The 21,247-nt window shown below is 36.6% G+C and overlaps 1 protein-coding gene across 1 annotated transcript in view; it reads right to left on the minus strand.

Annotated features, from left to right (window-relative positions):
- Positions 1-4,824: 4,824 nt before the first annotated feature.
- LOC136874353 (mucin-17) overlaps positions 4,825-21,247 on the minus strand; it is a 215,664-nt gene continuing 199,241 nt past the window's right edge. Inside the window, exons 10-13 of the mRNA XM_067147992.2 lie at positions 20,758-20,883; positions 19,964-20,153; positions 13,595-13,891; positions 4,825-7,186 (exon numbers count right to left, since the gene is read on the minus strand). Of these exons, the coding sequence (XP_067004093.2) occupies positions 7,067-7,186; positions 13,595-13,891; positions 19,964-20,153; positions 20,758-20,883 (733 nt within the window). The 3' untranslated portion in view covers positions 4,825-7,066. The remainder of the gene's footprint in view (positions 7,187-13,594; positions 13,892-19,963; positions 20,154-20,757; positions 20,884-21,247) is intronic.

The following is a 21,247-nucleotide window of genomic DNA, read 5'->3' on the forward strand; positions in this document are numbered from 1 at the left end:
TTTCTCACTTAATGTAGCAATATTATAGATATTATTTAAAAAAAACCATTAATGGGATTTGAATTGTATGTATCTTTGAAATGTGGTGTTGTCTGGAATATATATTAAGTATACTGTACTTTTTTAAATCAAATTTTATACCATGTCATCATTTATATTAGTTTCTTAAATGATGATGCTTTAAATTATTTTGATTCTAGAATGTAATTACTATATTCTCCTCCAAAAATAACCATTTTAAAAATCTAGATCCATTTATAATATGTGCATACAGGTATATCATTGGTATCATTATTCAATCCTTAATGATAACTTTTTTTTCCTACCTGCAGAACTGACCTATGCCATTTTCATTTGGAAGAAACACCTAATTTGAAAATGAAGTCATGTTCATATTGGACATCTGTTTTATTTGGTTTTTAAGCATAACTTACTAATAATACATTTTTGTATTTTCTCTTAAGATATATAACCATCACTTTGTTCCTCCTTGTGGTTTTTTCACACACTGTGAGTGATTAGTTAATACATTTGTAGCTCTCTTCAAGTGAGCTCCTTCTACCTTATACTTTTGGTCTGAACATATTTGTCTTTGTGCAGATGAAACTCTGTTAGTCTACATTTTGGGGCTCAAGTTCTTTTGTAATATAAGCATTGTATTTTATTTTGTTTTTCTTTCATATTCTATTCCTTAAAAAATGCCCACTTTAAAATGTTGTGTATGTGAAATAAGTAATGCTTCCAAAATGTTAGACAAGGAGTTTAAATGATGTATCTGTCTTGTACTGTCATATTATAATCATATTGATATCCACATTTTTTGTGTGTGATGATAGTTTTTTGAAGTTATTCATAACATATAAATATAATACTTCTCCTACTGATTCATATCTTACCGCATGTGATCAATATTGAAACTCTTCATCTTATACAAGTTTTCTATATTAATAAGATAAGAAAAAGTTTTTATATAAAGTGTTTTTGTGAATTGCATTGACAACAATGGTACTATTATTTATTTTGCCAGTTATCTTTCAACAATTTTATGATTGTTCCAGAACTCTGTGCACTTATTGATGATGAATTGTTATTTAAAAAATGAAAGTGAGAGATTGTTATTGCAGTATTGACGCTTCAAAAAATAAACTTAAGAAATGTGATGATGTTAAGTTTTTCATAGTTCCCTAATATTATTTACATCTATGTGAGATGTAAATAATGCAGTCAAATAGCCTACTTTATAATTAGGAGACCTGGTGAAGGGGTCCTGCAAAACAGAACTGGTGCCATCCGATGACTACATTGTAAGTTTCAACGTAAAAACTATATAAAGACAGTTCATCATTTGGCTGAATTAACAATATACCAATTTGTAATACTAACCATTGCTACTGATTGTAATATCTGTGGCTCTTTGTGTACATTGCTGGCCATCTTGTCATGCTGGAAATATCGTTCCTTCAACTTGAGCTTTTGTGTAGCTGTTTAGCTTTGTGTTTCTTGGAAACATTTTCTCTCTTCGCTGGCATGTGGTCACTTGTAATAGACAATTGAGAGCATTGTTCTTTTGGGTAAAGCTACCACAGGAAATTTTATGTGATTATTTTACAATATACATGACTTAATAGAATGTCATATCAATATCATAGTTCACAGTGACTCCTTCGTAAAACGGTAAGATTTTTTGCGTAGTATTTCAATAATTTATTGTCAGGATGATGACCTAAATGTTAGGTAGTGATGGGCAACGCTCTCGCTCGAGACTGACGTCGCAGATCTCAAGACTCTCGCGAGAATACCGAGACCGATCCTCCTGTAGTGCAAGCTGTGCGACGTACCAGTAACTATGACTGTAAACTTGATAGTATATCATTGGCAGTTATTGTGTGAAATAACGTTCTTATATGAAAACGTGTGAGCCAATACATTTTGTCAAAAGCCTGGAGAAGTACTGCATGTTCAACTATGAACCCCTTAATACCATTAACGAAAGTGAAAACCGAATGTCAGTATCTTAAACTGTTCATGACATATTTGGGGTGGACATCTTAACTGAATAATCCTGCATAATTTGTGAATAACTGTAGATAGGATGTACGCCTAGTTGGATACTAGAGGCGTGCATTATTCAAACTTGAGACGGGGAAGATTTGCTTTGCTACATACGCAACCCCATTACACATGAGTGCAACGTGTAATCTAAAATGCCTGCCTATGCTCCGTTCTCGAGACCGATTCTCGCGTGCTGTGAGCTGTGCGACGCAACGTCCCAGTAACTATGAGTGTAATATTGATATTTATCATCAGCAGTTCTCATATGGAAGCGTGTGTGACAATAAATTTTGTCAAAAGCCTAGGAAAGCACTGCGTGTTGAACTATGAGCTCCTTAATACCATTAACAAAAGTGTAGACAGAATGCCAGTATCTTAAACTGTTCACGAGTTATTTCAGGTGGACTTCTTTTCTGAATAACCAGTATAATTTGTTAATAACTGTTATTAGGATGTAAACCTACCTGAATGCCTCACAATCATTGTCGGCAGGGTAGCTTCTTGTGATTCAGACCGAGTCGGAGGTGTTCTGTGACTATTCCTCTTCATTTATATTATGTGTTTTTAAGTGTCGAATCATCCCAGAAGTACCGTATTTCTGCCGACGTATTTTACTTCTTTTGAATAAACAACACAGTGGGCTGTGCTATGTGACATCTCTTCAAAATTACCGACAACCATGACTTACGTTGCATTTCGGACATCGTATTCAAGTTGTCGCGTGCAACTAGACACAATTACACATTGCACTGTCATATACTGAAGTACCGAATTATTATTATTAAAAAATACTCTTCTGTTGGAAATCACCCAGAACAAATCGAGCTGCTTTTCTTTGGATTTTTTCCAGTTCTTGAATCAGGTAATCCTGGTGAGGGTCCCATACACTTGAACCATACTCTAGTTGGGGTCTTACCAGAGACTTATATGCCCTCTCCTTTACATCCTTACTACAACCCCTAAACACACTTATAACCATGTGCAGAGATCTGTACCCTTTATTTACAATCCCATTTATGTGATTACCCCAATGAAGATCTTTCCTTATATTAACACCTAGATACTTGAAGAACATGCTAACAAGGTTTCACTGTATTTAGTTTTGCACTGAACTGGGAAGTAGTTGATCCTTTTTGAATAACTAATAAAAGTAAGTTATAACTGTGTGAATTTATGCATTGCACTATAGGTATGATGTACATGATTACAGCTGTTACTAGGATTGTCAACAATTAGTCTAGCAACCCCGAAAACTGTGGATTAACTCTACTCTTGGTCATTTTTGACATTTTTTTCTTTTTCATTTCTTCTCAACCTGTATGGCAATGGAGGCTAAATTTAGACTTAAACGGCATCCAGGCTGTCACAATGCATCTCAGTGACCCTGAAAACTATGGATTTGACATCAATGCCAGTCGATTTGATTATTTTTACATGTCGCTCACTCCCTTACGGGTGTCTTACCCCCACATTATTATTTTTCCAGACAGTAAGTCATATGTATACCAAGTTTAGTTGAGAACTATGCTGGAACATGCTCACATACATCTATAATCTGTCATTTTGGACATTTTGTTTTAACCCCTTCTCACCACCCTTGGACTTAAACAACATTTGGAGTGACGCTATTAATCTTAGCAACTCTGAAAACTATGGATTAAACACTATTTTCGATTATTTTTATATGTCACCCCCTTCCCATCTCTTCTCCTGGGGATGTCATACTCTGTATTTTTCTCCAGATAGTAAGTTGTATGTGTACCAAGTTTGGTTGAAATTGCTCCAGTAGTTTAGGAATATGAAACATATACACACGTACATCCATTTATAAATATATAAGATTCAATAATTATAGCTTCAAAAAGTTCTCAGAATAGGTTAATAACACAGAAATTGGTTACCATTATGCAAATTACACAATCTTTCCTTCAAGATAATTCCCTTCCACTGAGACACGCTGCTGCCAGCGGGTATAAAGTGACTGGAAGCATTTCTGGAAGACATTTTTCTAAATCATTAGTGCTCTTGTCACATTTGCAGTAACTTCATCATTGTCCCTTCAGATGAGTTTTCAGCCATGGAAAGAGAAACAAGCCAGATGGTGACAAATCTGAATAGTATGGAGGATGCTCCAAAGCATTACCATTGTGCCTACAAACATTGATTGATGTGATGGTGCATTGTCATACAAAGGAAACCAGGTGTTTTGCACCCATTTTTCTGGATATTTCCTTATGACAGGTATAAAATATGGTTTGATTTCTTCTCGTTGTTGTTTCACCATAAGCTTTTTCGAGCATTCTTATCAAATACGATAAACATTCATAGATAACAAAAACTGGTTGGCATACAAAAAGAACAATAATATTAAAATGATGAATATTCTATAGAAGTGACTTCGTGATATTATCGAAACATAATAAAAAACTCTACTACCGTATACATTAAAAGTGTAATATCCCAGGGACTTTCTGAATCTAGGGTTATTACCCATAACAATGTACAGAAGATCATTGATGTACCAAAAGACTTACAGAATATTCAATAACAATAATTAACAAATTATATTTTGCTTTCCCTCCCACTCATTTTTTAATACCAGCTCACTTCATCAGCAAAGAGCATCTGTTTTAGAATAGTTCATTTTACAGTATACATTACGAGACATCATTACCTTGACTTTTGCACATGTAACAAGTAGGATAAAGTATGATTTGATGTGTCCAGGCAACCAAAAAAATAGAATGGGAAATTATATAAGAATATCCACAGTTTTTATTGAGTGATCATATAATTTTGTTACATAATGTTTATTTGAACTGCTTCCATCTTTAGCAGTGTTATCATTTATCAATATTACATAACATTACATAACACTGCCTAAATATCTTTCAGAATTACTAATGAATTACTTAACTACTACTTGACAAAGTATTGAATTACCATTTTTACAAGGGAATTCAGTAAATGAAATATCCATCTTTGGAAGCAACACAACAAATACATTATTATTTTCCTCATTAACTCTTTAACACTTTTATTATGTGAAATTAATTTATTAAAGAGAAGAGGAAAGTTTTAACTTTTATATATTCCATCTACTAATATGATGTTCTTACACTGGTACAAAGATGTATTACATCTTAAACTTTTCTTGTTCTTTTTTCATTATCTGTTTTGTATACTGTTTCAGTTCTCAGCAGTTTCTTTTCTTCTTCATTTCCACTTTTTTGTTTCAACCTTCCTACCAAGTCAGAGATGGCATTATTGTTCCTGTTATGAATTATCACCACAGAATAATCTGCACCTGAACATTGTTGTACTACAAGAGGCAGTCATTCAAGGGATGAATTTGAGTGAAAACTGAATCATTACACAGGAGGATTCAAGTGTACTGTAAGAAAATCTGTCCCTAGTTGCTCTATTCCCCAGAACACATTGTCGAAGAGATTGGTATTCACCACAAGAAATGTTCATAATTAATCCATATTGTCAACCTTGAACAAGTTTTAACAGTGTTTGAGTAAACTCCATCTTTACAATACTTAAAAAATTCTTTATTCTCTATTTTGGAGACATCTTCAGCCTAATACAAAAGTATGGTAAGATTCATGGGATTCCTAGTGAACTGCTACAACAAATAACACATCCAAAATTTCTAGAGTTAAACATAACTCTGTCAAATGCACAATTAAAACATACACTTAAACAGGCCTACTAAAGTTAAAATACAAGGCTTTTTAATAGACCATGTGACTGTCCAATAAGAAACGTTGAATGATAGTCCAACACTTGTCTACATTTGTATGTAAATATTCAGTAGAGTATGTACACATGTGGAGATGGAGGCACTTCCGTGTATGTGGGGCTTGCTCTTTCTCCATCTACCACTCCTAAATTGTACATGTACAATTTAAGGAAAATAAATAATAATAATAATAATAATAATAATAATAATAATAATAATAATAATAATAATAATAATAATAACAACACTTGGCTGGGTGAATGTTCTAATGTTTGAGTTCAAATGGACTTTAATTCAGGTGGAACTTACGCAGGTTGAGTTGCCGGATAGATTTAATGACTGTGTATTATGGAAAAAAATTAGAATAAGAAGTCTAAAAACAAAAAGAAAATTAGAATAAGCTGAACAAGTGAAGCGACTTGAGTAATTAAAAAGTTAGACACGTCTGAGTACCTACTCCTTCACCTGTCCATCCCTCTATCTCTCTCTCTGTCTAGCTCGGCCGACCTGCATGCAGCCTTGTGTTAGACTACAGATAGCCGGCTGTCTATCAGGAGTAGCAAGCATATGAACGAAGTGAGGGGAAATTGAAAGAGGGGAAGAAGCAGAATGACTACGTGTGCTGATTACGGTAGTTTTGATGAAGTTTTGACGCCATGAATCTTACCATACTTTTGTTACTAGGCTGAAGATGTCTCCAAAATAGACAAAACATGTCCCTTTCCTAAAAAAAAGAAGGATTAAAGAATTTTTTAAGTATTGTAAAGGTGAGTTTACCACACTCTTGAGATTGGTATTGGTACACATTCAAGGTACAGTTATTACAGTGAGGGTACTCAAATCCATCCTGCCATCCTGGTTGAATACTCAAAACAGGGTTCTTTGTCAACTGATGCATCTATATTCCGATAGCTGATCTTTGAAATAAAATCACAATGATCTGCACTGAAATACAAATACAAAGGCTTTTGAGATATAATTTGTATAGCAACTGGTGTCAACTTTCATGGTACATGAAGCTCATCTGTGATCTATTGCTCTGCAATAACTTTGCAACAACCTCACAGTTGGGAACCTTTTGTAGTTACAACTTTAAAAACATTTCTTCATGAATACTGTGCTCAGATTCTCTACAGGATGAGGATCACAAAAATTCTGTTCACATCATGTATTTGGCATTGAATGGGATCACATATTCAAGACTTGAACAAATGTATCCCATAATAAAAAATTATTTTAACAGAGTAAACAGAATAGCCCAAGTTGCTAACGTTTATAAGATGTTCTCCCAAGGGTATATGTGCTCATAGGAATAGCTGGCTGATGTTTAAGACTGTACAAGTCACCTTGTTCATAGTCAACATCATAATAGATTCCACTCTGGTTCTGCAATCAGAAAACACATTACAAAGTTACTATAATGGACAGAGATGAACTTTAAAGCTGAATAAAAACAGACCCCTACAATTTTTGAAACAGAGCTGAGGTGAAAATATTTGTATTCCCTCTGGACTCTAACTCATTCCCCCTATTTTTGGATGGGTGTAAAACCCATTTTACTACAATGAAGTCCACATATTCAATTTAAAAGACAACAAACCTGAATATTATCAGTTCATTTTGGTTGTCAGTTATTAATTACTGACTTGATGAATACACAAATTAAATCCTGTCATAAAAAGACATTTGCAATGGCTGAAACTGGTCATCCGAACCTGGTGTGCCTCATAAATAAAATATAACCTTAGCTTCAAAAACAGTCGATGTTGTATATCACTAACAACTAAACAGGACATGAAAGACCAACAATCATTTCTATACACAACTCTCATACATCAAGTCAGGTTGATCAAATACTTGGGACTTAACATATTCTAGACAAAAAGTAATCTAGAAGTGGTTTGTAAAAGAGTTATAAGAGTATTACAGACAGTGTTACTTGAACACCTTACAAGAACCATGTATTTTTCATTAATACACTCACAATTTTCATACATGCTTCCAATATAAGCAGATTTTTCCCCCCTTTCACCAAATTAAATGCCAAAGCTGTAGAAATGAACATGGGTTTAGTTTGCACAAACTTTTCTTCTTCTTTTACTCCGTCCACAGTTTTCCTTTTTCTTGGGCAGGCCACTCTGTATATGGTGCTGAATAACATTCTCAATATGGTACCTAAACTGTCTCTGTACCTGTTCCTCTTAGCATCATGAAAGTATCTTGCAAGAAAGTCACAATCACCTTATGCTTAGGGTTGCAGCTGAACCTGTTGGCCTACAATGGCTGTGTAGATTGGTAAAATGTATACTGATTCTGAAATGTTAGCTGGAAGAATGGGGAAAGTGATGTTGCAAACTTTAGGCTGGGAAAACATGAGAGTTAGGAGACAAGATGCTCGACTAAGTGGTATGTTATGGATACATATTCCCTTAGGGAACCTGAATAATTGATTATTCAATACTGTTTTATGTAGGTAAACAATTTATAGGGTATCTGCCATCTGGATGACAGTCCTAAATACAGATCTTTGATTGATTGAAGAGGAACAAGAAAGTATGCAATAACTGTCAACGAATCACACTTGTATCACAAGTTTCAAAAATAATGGAAAGGATAATAGAAAACAGATTGTGAAGAAAGACAGAAGGACACTCAGAAGAGGAGCAGTATGGCTTTGAAAATGGCAGATCAACAATGGAGCCCATCTTTAGTATGTATGACACAGCTGATGAAAACGCATTGGCAGTATGATGAAAATCTAGTAATGACATTTCTCAATATGGTAAATATTACAACACTATACTCAGAGAAAAGGTATGGGAAACAATGGTAAGAAAGGGAGCTGGCAAACAAATGATGGAAATTCTACATGAAATGTATGGTAAGTTTTAGGTTTTAGCTTTGTCTAGACCCAAGTTGGAAGGATGGAATGGTGTAGGAATGTTTTCTTTAATGCTATTTGTTCAGGACATCGACCTATAGAGATCTTTTGCTCCTACTTGCACCATATGATATGAACCAGCGTGTAATTGGAATTGCGGAAGTGAAGAGTGTTGAATGTGAGGAAAGGAATGTTACTGGGCTAAGACAGGGAAGCATGATGTCGTCACTGTTATTGATAATGGTAATGGATGAAATTGTGAAGGAGTCAAAGGATGCATACGGTGAAAGAGAGATGAAGGTAATATTATTTGCTGATGATATTATGGTATGGGGAACAGACATTAAGGATGTACAAGAATAACTGGACATACTAAATAAGAAAATTGTGAAATACAACATGGTGTGGTGAAGCATGAGACAATGGTGATAACAAGAGGTGGCAGAATAAGGAAAGGAAATCATTAATATAGGTCAGACCCTTGAAATTGTGAACAGGTTCAAATACCCAGGAAGCAAATTAAGACAAAATGCAAGGCAAAAAGATGAAAAAGGCAAAAGCATTCTACCAAAATGTAAAGAATCTAGTTTGGAAGTACAAAAAAGATGTAAGGAAGTAAATTAGAAGATTTACTATACATCCATTTTGACAAATGCAGCAGACTTGGGGAGTGACAAGAAGAAATGGGAGCAAAATTCAAGCCGGTGAAATGAAATTATAAGTGTGATAGAAAAGACAGAGTGAGAAATGAAGGTGTCAGGAAGGAAATTAGAGTAGAAAGATTGAATGACAGAACTCAAAAGAATAGACTACGATCATTTGGGCATGTAGAGAAAATAGAGGAGGGAAGTTTACTGGAACAGATGTTGGAGGCTAAGTCTGAGGGAATGAGAACAAGAGGAGGACCTAGAGCAACATGGATAGACTTGATCAAGAAGAAGGAACCTGGAATGGAACATAATTACAGAAGAAGAATGGTGAAAGGAGAGGAGAAGGTGGAGGAGTACCATTAATGCCCCAACCTGGCTGGAGCTGGAAAAGAGGAAATTATAATTGATGCATAAGGGTGCTGACCTTATAAACCATCCCAGAAGATTTCTGCAACCCCACCTGTAGGACGTACATTGAGAGGAGTAGCCATATGTGTCAACTCATTACAGTTACGGAGCAAAGTTCTGCATTCAGGAGATGAGTGGGTTCAAACCCCACCATGGTTTTCTGTGGTTTCCCCATTTTCACTACCAGGCAAATCCCAGATCAGTTCCTCCCATGGTGGCTGAGGAAAAGGAATTATAAGAGCCAGTCGACTCAACCCAGCAAACAATGTTAAGTCAATCACTACTTCAAAGTTCACCAAAATTAGGTTTCGCTCACATGCTGGTCAGTCCCGACCACCTTATTTGATCATTCGTGTTTTCTGTCAATGAATAAGGTATCTGACATTGAAAAACTTGAGGTTATACAAGTTTCAAAATAGAGTTTCCAAGGTACTTTGGCAAAAGTTCAGTTGGTCTTTGTGATTCAGTTGTTGCTACTGCAACTCTCTGAGCTCAGTTTCTCTCAAATGAGTGTCTGTAGGATTGGCCACGTATATGGGAACATCCTGCAGAAGATCTGGTAGTATAATGATTTGTATATTCAATTCTATATAGAGAAGATAATTTCATAGGTTCATAAAAGCAAAGCTCCAATCATAGCTTGTAGTAACTTCACACTACCATCTTAACAGCATGCTAATACACTATTGCTTAAAACTGGCAATTCTCTCAATATAGTACTAATGCCAACATGCAGTGGAGTACCTTGGAACTATGCCAACTGTCAATGGTATCCATCTGCACACCACAGTTTATTGGAGAAAATAAGAAAATGTTGTAGGAAAATCAGCAATCCTATAAAAAATACTAATTTTCTGAGGACCTCCAGATCGTATGCTCTAAAATGAGGGCAATGAAATCTGTTCAGCTGTTTTCTCACAAGTTCCATTACCGAAAATGTCGTATCATGTTATACCATATATAGTTGCCTGAAACAACAAGAGCTGCTTGCCCATTGGATGATTGTTAAGAGAATTTAACAAATACATTAGAACAAAGAAAAATGTAGGAAAAAGTATAGATTAGAATACTTCTCACATGTGTAACTGATAGCAGCTAGTAATTCAAACACACAACCACTTGAAAGACATTAGACAATTAGAATCGGACCTAACACAATTACACTTATGGACACTTCACACCTTTACTCTCACCGCCAGAGTGAAATAATATTACAATAATATTTCCTAATGTTGTTTGAAGTAGTCCGCCTCTGTGGTGTAGTGGTTAGTGTGATTAGCTGCCACCCCCAGAGACCCAAGTTCGATTGCCGGCTTTGCCACGAAACTCGAAAAGTGGTACGAGGGCTGGAACGGGGTCCACTCGGCATTGGGAGGTCAAGTGAGTAGAGGGGTGTTTGATTCCCACCTCAACCATCCTCAAAAGTGGTTTTCCGTGATTTCCCACTTCTCCTCCAGGCAAATGCCAGGATGGTACCTAACTTACTGTAAGGCCAGGGCATAACAGGTGAGGCACTGGTCCTTCTACCAGTTGTATACCCCGATCCAAACTCTCATGCTACAGGACACTGCCCTTGAGGCGGTAGAGGTGGGATTCTTCGCTGAGTCCAAGAGGAAAAACCAACCCTGGAGGGTAAATGGTTTAAGAAAGAAAGAGAATGTTTGGAGTATGACAAAAACAATTAGAATTAATGTTAGGATAACATTTCTCTATACTGTTTGAATTATGAAAGACAATTAGAATTGGAGTTAAAGGAGCAAGAGTCACGTTACACTGTTTCTGTGTTCTTTCTGCCTGAACCATACATAACTTGCATAACCACCAGAGTTTAAGAAAAATTACAATAATACTTATCTATCAATTTCTGTGTCTTGCCAATCAGGTTCATTAGCACAAGAGATGATTGTGGGTAGTTATGGATGCTGAAGAAATACTTGAAATGATGGACAGAAGGAGGAAAGTGAAAAAATAACCATGATGAATACAGGAATATCAACAAGGAGATCAGGAAACAGATACGAGAAGCTAAGGAAAGAGAAATACAGGAACAGTGCAATGAAATAGAGAAATTATAACTGAACCATGACAGTTTCAATGTTCACCGAAAAGTCAGAGAGGTGACTGGGAAATACAAATCAAGAACAGGGAACAGGTTGGTAAATAGTGAAGGGAAAATAATCGTTGGGCAAGAGGAGCTAAAACACACATGGAAAACATGGAGAACAATTCTTTTATGACAATCGTCCTGAACCACCTGAAGTAAACTACGAAACAGGACCTAGAATTCTGATGGAAGAAGTACAAACTGCGATAAATGGAATGAAAGATGGTAAATCACCTGGCCCTGACAATGTAAATTCCGAAATTCTAAAGCTTCTCTGTGAAGATATTTTAAAATGGTTGACTGCATTATTCAATGACGTCTACGACTCGGGTTGCATTCCACAGGATTGACTTAAATCTGAATTTATTACATTGCCCAAAAAACCTGGAGCTAAAACATGTGGTGAGTACAGGACCATCAGCCTCATGAGTCACTTACTAAAGATATTTCTGAGGATCATTCACCGAAGAATATACATGATCTGAGAAGAACAAATTTCTCCTACACAATTTGGTTTCAGAAATACATCTGGTACGCGTGAAGCATTGTTTTGTATCCAGGTGCTGTTTCAAAGGTGCAGAGACGTGAATTGTGACATTTTTGCCTGTTTTATTGATTACTAGAAAGCTTTCTACAGAGTAAAACACCAGAAGATCGTTAAAATCTTAAAAAGCATTGGTTTTAATGACAAGGACCTGCGTATAATAGTAAACTTATATTGGAACCAGACAGCTTCTGTGAGGTTGGACGGAGAAAATACGGAGGACACAGACATTCTACGAGGTGTAAGCAGGGTTGTATATTATCCCCACTGATTTTCAACATCTATTCAGAATGCATCTTTAAGGAAGCTCTTGATGAAGTGGAGATGGGAGTGCTCTTAAACGGCAAATATATCAACAACGTCCGATATGCCGACGACACAATAGTCTTTTCTCATAGTGAGGACAGTAATTTGTAGACAGACTTACACAAAAGAGCTCTGAATATGGTCTAGATGTCAACACAAAAAACTAAAACAATGATAATCAGTAAAAACAGGGTTCTTGCATGTCATCTTAAGATAGGCCAGAACAGCACTGAACAAGTTCATAAATACACGTATCTTGGTACCACCATAAATGACCAGTGGGATCTTTCTGACGAGGTGAAGACCCGAATTGGAAAAGCCGGTGCTGTTTTCAATAAGATGAGCAATCTGTTTAAGAATCACGGGTTAGAAATGTCGACGAAGATCAGACTTCTACGCTGCTATGTGTTCTCCACTCTCTTTTATGGTGTTGAAACATGGACTCTGATAGAATCATTGGGTAAACGCTTGGAGTCTTTTGAGATGTAGCTATATAGAAGAATGTTAAGAATACCGTGGTCATCGCATGTCACAAATATCGAGATTCTACGAAGAATGAAGAAAGAGAAAGAAGTATTGATCACCGTGAAAGCAAGAAAGATCCAGTACCTGGGACACATCATGCAGAACAACAGCCGATACAATCTCCTTCAGACCATCCTGCAAGGAAAAATTCCAGGAAAAAGAAGCGTTGGCCGAAGAAGAATATCCTGGCTTAAGAACATCAGAACGTGGACCTCTAAAACATTTACTGAGCTTTTTTGAGCCGCAAATGACAGGACAAGCACAGCCAAGATGGTTGCCAACATCCGGAACAGACAGGAACCAGAAGGAGAAGAAGAAGAAGAATAGTCACAATGAGGTTATCATATGTTATCTATACCATGAAATCATAACTTACTGCAATAGAAGATCTGCTCTTAGGTCTTGGTACATGAAAGTTACGTCCTAAGAGATCTGTGCGATCCTCTTCTTCGCTGCTGCTTGTTTCAACAGTACGTTCTGGAGTCCGGGCACCTTGAATACCATATATAGGACCACCATGGACACTGAGTGTGTGGCTGCCCCCTCCCATCATGTTACCCAGACCCAGACGTGGTAGAGGGACAGGTGGTAACGTGCCTGTGAGAGTCTGTAGACTAGGATAGCCAAGAATTGCAGAGGATGGACGTGTTGGAGCATTCATAGGCTCAGGCTGCTGAAAAGTAACAACATATTAAATTTGCTTTTACTCCAAGAAATAGTATTATTATAATCATTTCTATTGTTTGTCCAGGAAAGATTCCTTTTGGTAACATTACCTTAAATTATCAGATATACAATATCAGTGATGGAAAGGAACAAAAGTGTAAATACAGAAAGATAGGAACCTAGAAAGGAACACACAATACAATAAACACAATGACAGTTTAGGCCCGTATTCATTTCAACGTTAGTTACTTTTGCTGTTATCTTACATTTCCAAAACTCTGATAATGTCATTATATCGGATAAGAAATTCAGTCTAGCTCGAGCAAGCAGCGAGAGAGAACGTGCTGCGTAGCATATGTCATGAAGTATGGTGGGAGTCGAACAGTACCGGGCCGCAATTGGGAGGTGGCAGTGGAAGCAGGGGAAGAATTCTAAGAATGGTTTGGAGAGAAAAGAAGGGCTGCGAAAGATGGGTGAGACGGTATTGGTGGCAGCAGTGATAGCTGTGCTTCTGGTCATTTGCGGGGGGAGGGGTAGAAATAAACTCCGCCCCGAATACCAGCGCCAATTTCAGCTGGGGAGACTTGGCAACAATTACGGAGATAGTGAGGGAAGTTATACAAGAATCCTGCCCTTGGGACTAGATGAAGGCAATGATGAAAGAGCAATCAAGGGAGATAGGGAATATGAAGAAATGGCTGGAAGCAAAGGCAGAAGAAATGATGAACAAAACGTGTAGCAATGAGAAAGAAGTAGAGCTGTTAAGAGGGAAAGTAAAAAAATCTAGAAGAGAAGGTGCTGAAGTTGAAGAAAGAAGCAGAAGTATGCAACCAGGAGAGGATGAAAACCATATTTGTATATGGTGTTCAGGAAGATGAGAAAGAAGGAAAAGTGGACGAAATTTGCAAGGTGGTGGAGGTCATCCAGTACAAGATGAAAATAAATTTTAATGAAGTGGATATAGATGATGTGGAAAGAGTGGGTAAAGCTAAAGGTCACAGCCCATTTAGACTAAAGTTACTATCTTCTTTAATGGCAGAATAGTGTTAAGAAGCATTAGCAATTTACAAGGACACAAAATCTGGGTAAAGAGAGATATGGGTAGAGAAGGAAGTGAAAATCTGAAAACTTTGAAGCGGCATCTAGGGAGGGCGAGACACCAAGAGCTGAAGGCCCACATAAGGAGGCAACGGCTAGTGGTGTCAAATGAAAGATGGGTTCGAGAGTGGCTGGTGTCAAAACTGAAGGTGATGGACGTATATGCCAAATCAGAGGAGGAAGTGATGGCAAGGCAAGAGGTTAGGAAGGACGCAGAATGAATTATGGAACGAGTGGAGGTAAGTGAGGAAAGCAACCGAGGAGGAAGTGAGCAGTGCAGTGTGGATGTAGAAAAGGGGAGACGGGAAGTGGTGAGCGAGGGGGAGTCTGAAGAATCTTTAAGTGCAGAGTGCAATGCACAAGTGAACCATGAAGGTGGTGATATGCATGACAAACAGCAAGGAAAAGGAGCTAGGAGCAAAGGAAGAAGTATGAGTCTAAAAGACTTGTGGGGTAAAAGGTATGAAGGTTTGGAGGATAAAGAAGGAAGAGAGTGACAAAAAATGGTAAGAAAGGGAGAAATGGAGACAGAAAGTGAAAAGGCTATGTTAACATGAAGCAAGAATAGGGGAGGAAATCTGGAGGGGGGGGGGCTAAGTTATAACAAAATTGGAAAATAGGGTTTGTGAATATTGAGGGGCCGTTAGGCAAATTAGGTAATAAAAAGGTTAAAGAAGTAGTGGAAGGTTTCGATACTGTGGCACTCTTGGAGACATGGCTTGAAATAGGGAAGGAGATAACATGAGAAGGGTTTGTGGTTAAGTATAAATCCAAAAGAAAGGAGCAGAATAAGGGGAGGACCCCAGGAGGAATAGTGGTTCTAATAAAGGAAGATATTAGTGAACTAGTAGAGGATATTGAGACAGATGCAAGAAGTGATTTGGATTAGATTTAATGTGGGGAGGGAAGAAGGGAGGGTTAAGAAGGTAAGTTTAGCATTTGCATATTGCCACCTCAGGAGTTCTTTATACACAAATAAACATTTTTTTTTTTTGAGGAGTTATTGCTGGAAATTAGTATGATAAGAGGGAAGTTTGAAGAAGAAGATGGTATGTTGTTATTTGGGGATCGGAATGCGAGAATAAGGGAGCAGAGCCCAATGTACAGTAAAGAAGATGGGAAGGTAATGAGGAAAAGTAGAAGAAGTGAAGGTACAGTTATAAACAGTTATGGATATAGAATTTTAGGAATGTGTGCAGTGGGAAATTTATATATTCTAAATGGTTGGAAAGAGGATGACAGGAATGGGAAGCTGACTTATGTTACAGAACAAGGAGGAAGTGTGATTGACATAGTAATAAGGTCAGTAGATATGTTAGAGGAAATCATAAGGATGGAGGTAGGAGACTGGGTTAAATCACATCACTTTACAGTGTGGGTGTTGATAAAAAGGAGGGTAGGGAGGGATAAGAACAGAGTTAAAAAAGAGTGAAGAATTGGGGAGAGGGTATATTAAATATGAATAGCCAGAGAAAGCAAAACAGGAACTGGATACGATAATAAAATGTCCCAATTTTTAACATCTGTATAATGTTTGTATCCTAGAAATAAGGATTGTGAAGTATTGGAAAGGTGGTATATTTCATTTGTTTGTAAACTTCGATATTCTGATCTCCAATATGGTTTATAATGAGGTTTATAACTTGTAAAGGAGCAGTGTTATGAAAATGTTGCAAACTTTGGGCTGGGAAGACTTGGGAGTAAGGATTACAAGCTGATCGACTGTGGTATGTGCATAAAACTATTTGCGTGGTTTTTACCCGTATTGAACTTAATACTAATTGTTACAGTTCTTGGTTTTATTTTCCACCTATTTCAATACATAAAAATGTTTATTGTCTCTAGACCAATCATAAATAGCATGAATAGCCCCACTTATAACACATCAAAATTTATACACCAATTTCTAAAAAAAAAACATTACAAGATTAATAATACTTCTTCAGTAAAAATTTTGATAGAATTCTGTGAAAGGTTAAAAGAGTTTGATATCATTAAAATGTATTCAAACATACCTACTAATGAAACAGTTCACATAATTAAATCCAATTTATCCAAATATAGCAATTAGTAAACTAGAAATAGAAGAATTTTTTAAATTACCGTTACTCAAATTTGTATTGAATAACTACTTCGCTTTCAATAATAAAATTTATCACCAATTAAGCTTGGCTATGAGGGGCCCCAGCTCAGTGATACTGGCTGATATATATATGGATAACTTGGAAGAATCTAAAATCAAACCAAATATAGAAGGGCTACACCTTTGGCTGAGGTACGTAGATGACATGTTTGTAATAATAGACCACTGAAAAAATAATAGTATAAAAATTCTAGAATTTTTAAATAGAATAGACAGTTGTATAAAACTTACCAAGGAAGACGAAAACAATGGTTCATTAAATTTTCTAGATGTGAGTGTCACACATACAAATTTAGGATTTAATTTTCAGATATACAGAAAACCGACACACACCCCAATTACAATAAAAAATCATTCCCTTCACCCGAAATCCCATAAGCAGGCACCCTTTTTCAGCCTGGTCTACAGAGCCTTCAAAATAGCTTTGTCACCTGTTAACTTAAGGAAAGAACTTAGATTTATAAAAGAACTAGCACTGACTAATGGTTACAAAACGGAGAGAGTGAATCAAATCATTAACAAAGTAAAACTTAAGTTGACCACTAATCTTACTCCAGAAAAGACTAAAAAATCCAAATACTCAACTTTCACCTACACCAATCCTGTGATTCACCAAATTACAAATTACCGGTACTTGAAAAAACGAGATTTACAAGTAGCCTTCAAGACACATAACACTAATAAAAACATTTTTTTCAACCACAATACTGTTAATTTAAATAATGATGAATATCAGGGATCTGGAATACATAGGTAGACATGCACACAGTGTGATTTCTCATATGTTGGCCAAACTGGGTGCAGCTTTATTACAAGATACATGGAACACTGTAACGCATTAAAACATAATAAGTATTCAGCAATGGGCAATCACATGAAAGAGACCGGCCATCAATTTAGTACAATAGACAGGGACCTTAAAATAATAAAAAGGATTGAGAAAGAGAAGTTAATGACTGAGTACGAAAACATTTATATTCATTTGGATCAGTATTTCAATAAGGAAAAACCTAAACGATGCAATCGAAATAAAAAGCCCGTTAATAGAGCAATTGCCAAAATTGCTACAAGTTCTCAAATCAGAAAATAGTAAAATCTTCAAAATATTCAATTATAAACCTTCCAACACATTAACAAATACAAATCCCACCTCGAAAACACATAAAGACCCCCCCCACCACAAGCTAAGTCGGTATCCAACATCCTGCCCACAGTCCCTTCCCCTACGCCCCCTACTCGCCCTCCACATGTTACACCAGTGCCTAAAGCTCCGCCCACAGTTCCTTCCCCTACGCTTCCTACTCGCCCTCCACCACACCCGCCCAATGAATATAACACAAGAAGTAGAAACATGATAACAAATAGTCTCAGTACTGCAAAAAACACAGCAAGGCACTAAAGCGTGAATAAAGGGTTAAGTGAAATTCCAACCATAAGAATTTCTCATAACAACTACAAACAACACACTCATAATATTCTTTTGTTACAGACACATTATTCCACAAATGTTGCAGTAAAACAATACACCAGCAACTAAGTATAATTTATTGGTGTCCCTTTTAACGATGCTTCGATAAACAGTTCAGTGGAAAAATAGGCTGACTCAAACCAGGCGAGGATCGGTGAGGACTACTAGTACGAAGTTTCCAGCAGACTACAAACCTTCCTCAAATAAACTGAAAGTACAACGAAGGAGATAAACATCGCAAGTTTAATCCTCTAACATCATTAATTCCAAACAGGACATTTAAACTTAGAAAAAATAACTGAGCACTAAATAGTATTAGTAAAAACAGGAGATTTTTAGTCAAATCTTACAGATGTATAGAACATTACTATGACTTGGACATCAGTAAATTGTGATCAATATCTAGTCCATCACTACTATATTTTAATATGTTAATTCTTTTTAGTTATGTGTTAACTAGTGGTAATATTTTAATGGTGTAAAACAATTTTAACAAACAAATTAATTATAAGAAGGTTCAATATAAAGACTTGACCTTTGAGATTTTGTTCAAATGAGGCTGAAGATGCTCGGTATAACGAGCGAAACACGTCCCTGTTAGTGTTATATTGTAATAAAATGTACCTCTTGAGACAATAAATATTTTTATGTATTGAATTAGGTGGAAAATAAAAACAAGAACTGTAACAATAACTAATATGTTCTGAGCTGTCAGTGGAGTGATAGTGTGGAATGTATACATGTCTCTGGTAAGACCCAAATTATAGTACGGTCACAGTGTATGGGACACACACCAGGATCACTTGATACAAGAACTAGAAGAGATACAAAGGAAAGCAGTGCGATTTATTCTTGGTGATTTCCAGCAAGAAAGTACTATTATGAAAATGTTGGAAACTTTGGGCTGGGAAGACTTGGGAGTAAGTAGACGAGCTGCTCAGCTAAGCAGTATGTTTTGAAATGACATGGAATGACATTTAATAGACGAATAAGCATGAGTGAAGCATTTAAAAGTAGAAAAGATTATAATATGAAGATAAAGTTGGAATTCAAGAAGACAAATTGTAGCAAATATTCATTTATAACATTTGAAATATGATTTATTTATGAAGGGAAATGTTTGATAAATTTCCATGTTCTTTGAAAACATTTAAGAAAAGGCTTGATAAACAACTGACAGAGACTCTGCCACCTGGGCGACAGCGCTAAATGCAGATCATTGATGACTGAAGCAAGTAAAAGTAATACATAATTCGATATTTGCAATATAAGTTTCCTTAAGGCTTTCTGCTAAAGTGCTTTCCTATATAAAAGTTTGATATGTCTGAAAGGTTACATGTTTATGACAATGAAACCAGTAATATCCTTACAGCATAATGATTAGCTTGGGCCATGACATCTGCAATCTGTGCCCATCGCAGTCTATCTTCGAGTGATACTTGGTATGGAGGTCCTCCTACTGCTGGGGTCTTAACAGTACTACCAGCAGTCCCCATGTAACCAAACACTGGTGAACCAAGACCAGCACCTGCACTCTTCTGCTCACGACTCCAACGTCGACTGAAACAATGTAACACAAAAGTGAAATTTTATAGAAAACAAAGTTAACAAAATTGTAAGTGCATGCCCATGCATGAATGATATGTCTGATAAGGTGTTTCACAATACTTGTGCTATTGATGTCTGTAGCAGTGTAATCAACTTCGTAAACAGATCTAGGTTTTAGGATGAATGACCAATACTTGAGTGAATGAAATTTCAATACAGTGAAAATAATTTTGTGGATCCCAGCATTTTGCTATACTGATGTTTGACTGTATCTAAGATGTTTAATGGACTTTTATTAGTCACTAATTAAGTTATCTCCTTCATTTAACCTCGTCAAAAGAACTACTGAACATGTGGTATTATCACTAAGCATGTCACGCATGACAATACTGAAAGTTTTGTAATACAACCACAAGATGTTGGGGCAGTCAAAGCACATTCCAGGTTTCAAGGTTGCTAGCACCACATAGCTGACTGAAACAAACTAAGTCATGACTAGGGAGCCAAGCAGCCGAGAAAACTTGTGTGTGTACTATTTTTACTGATAGAATGAACACGGCATTTAGTTTTCAGTGTACAGCTCTGGAAAGTTTTCAAAATGCAGTGTTGTACCCACCTCCACATGCAGAGACACACTAGTGTGAGCACAATGATGATAACTGCAGCTACTGAGGCTCCAACTGCTACACCTAATACTTCACCATCCACCTCACATTGGGAGCCATAGAAGTTTCCAGTACAGCTGCAATACACAGGAAATATTTTATCAAGGGATTGCTTTACAAGAATCAAAATACTACAATTAGAGCCCTGCACAGATATACAAAATATTATCCTCATCCGTATTTCCTTCATCCGCATCCGAAAATGGTTACCGGCACCCACAAATAGTTATCCATGGATATTATAAATACTTAACTACAGTATATTACACCCAAGGTATTGGAATGGACAGATCTGTTAACATAATACAACAGGCCTGATACCTGGCACCAGACACCCCACAGTCACAGGTTTATGGGGGATTTTCTCTTGCGACAACTACCTACATATTGTTGACCTTTGTTCCTTCCTTCCATTAATTGAGGGCAGGATCCAGTTAGGCT

Source organism: Anabrus simplex, chromosome 5 (assembly GCF_040414725.1).
Source record: "Anabrus simplex isolate iqAnaSimp1 chromosome 5, ASM4041472v1, whole genome shotgun sequence".
Classification (NCBI taxonomy): Eukaryota; Metazoa; Arthropoda; class Insecta; order Orthoptera; family Tettigoniidae; genus Anabrus; species Anabrus simplex.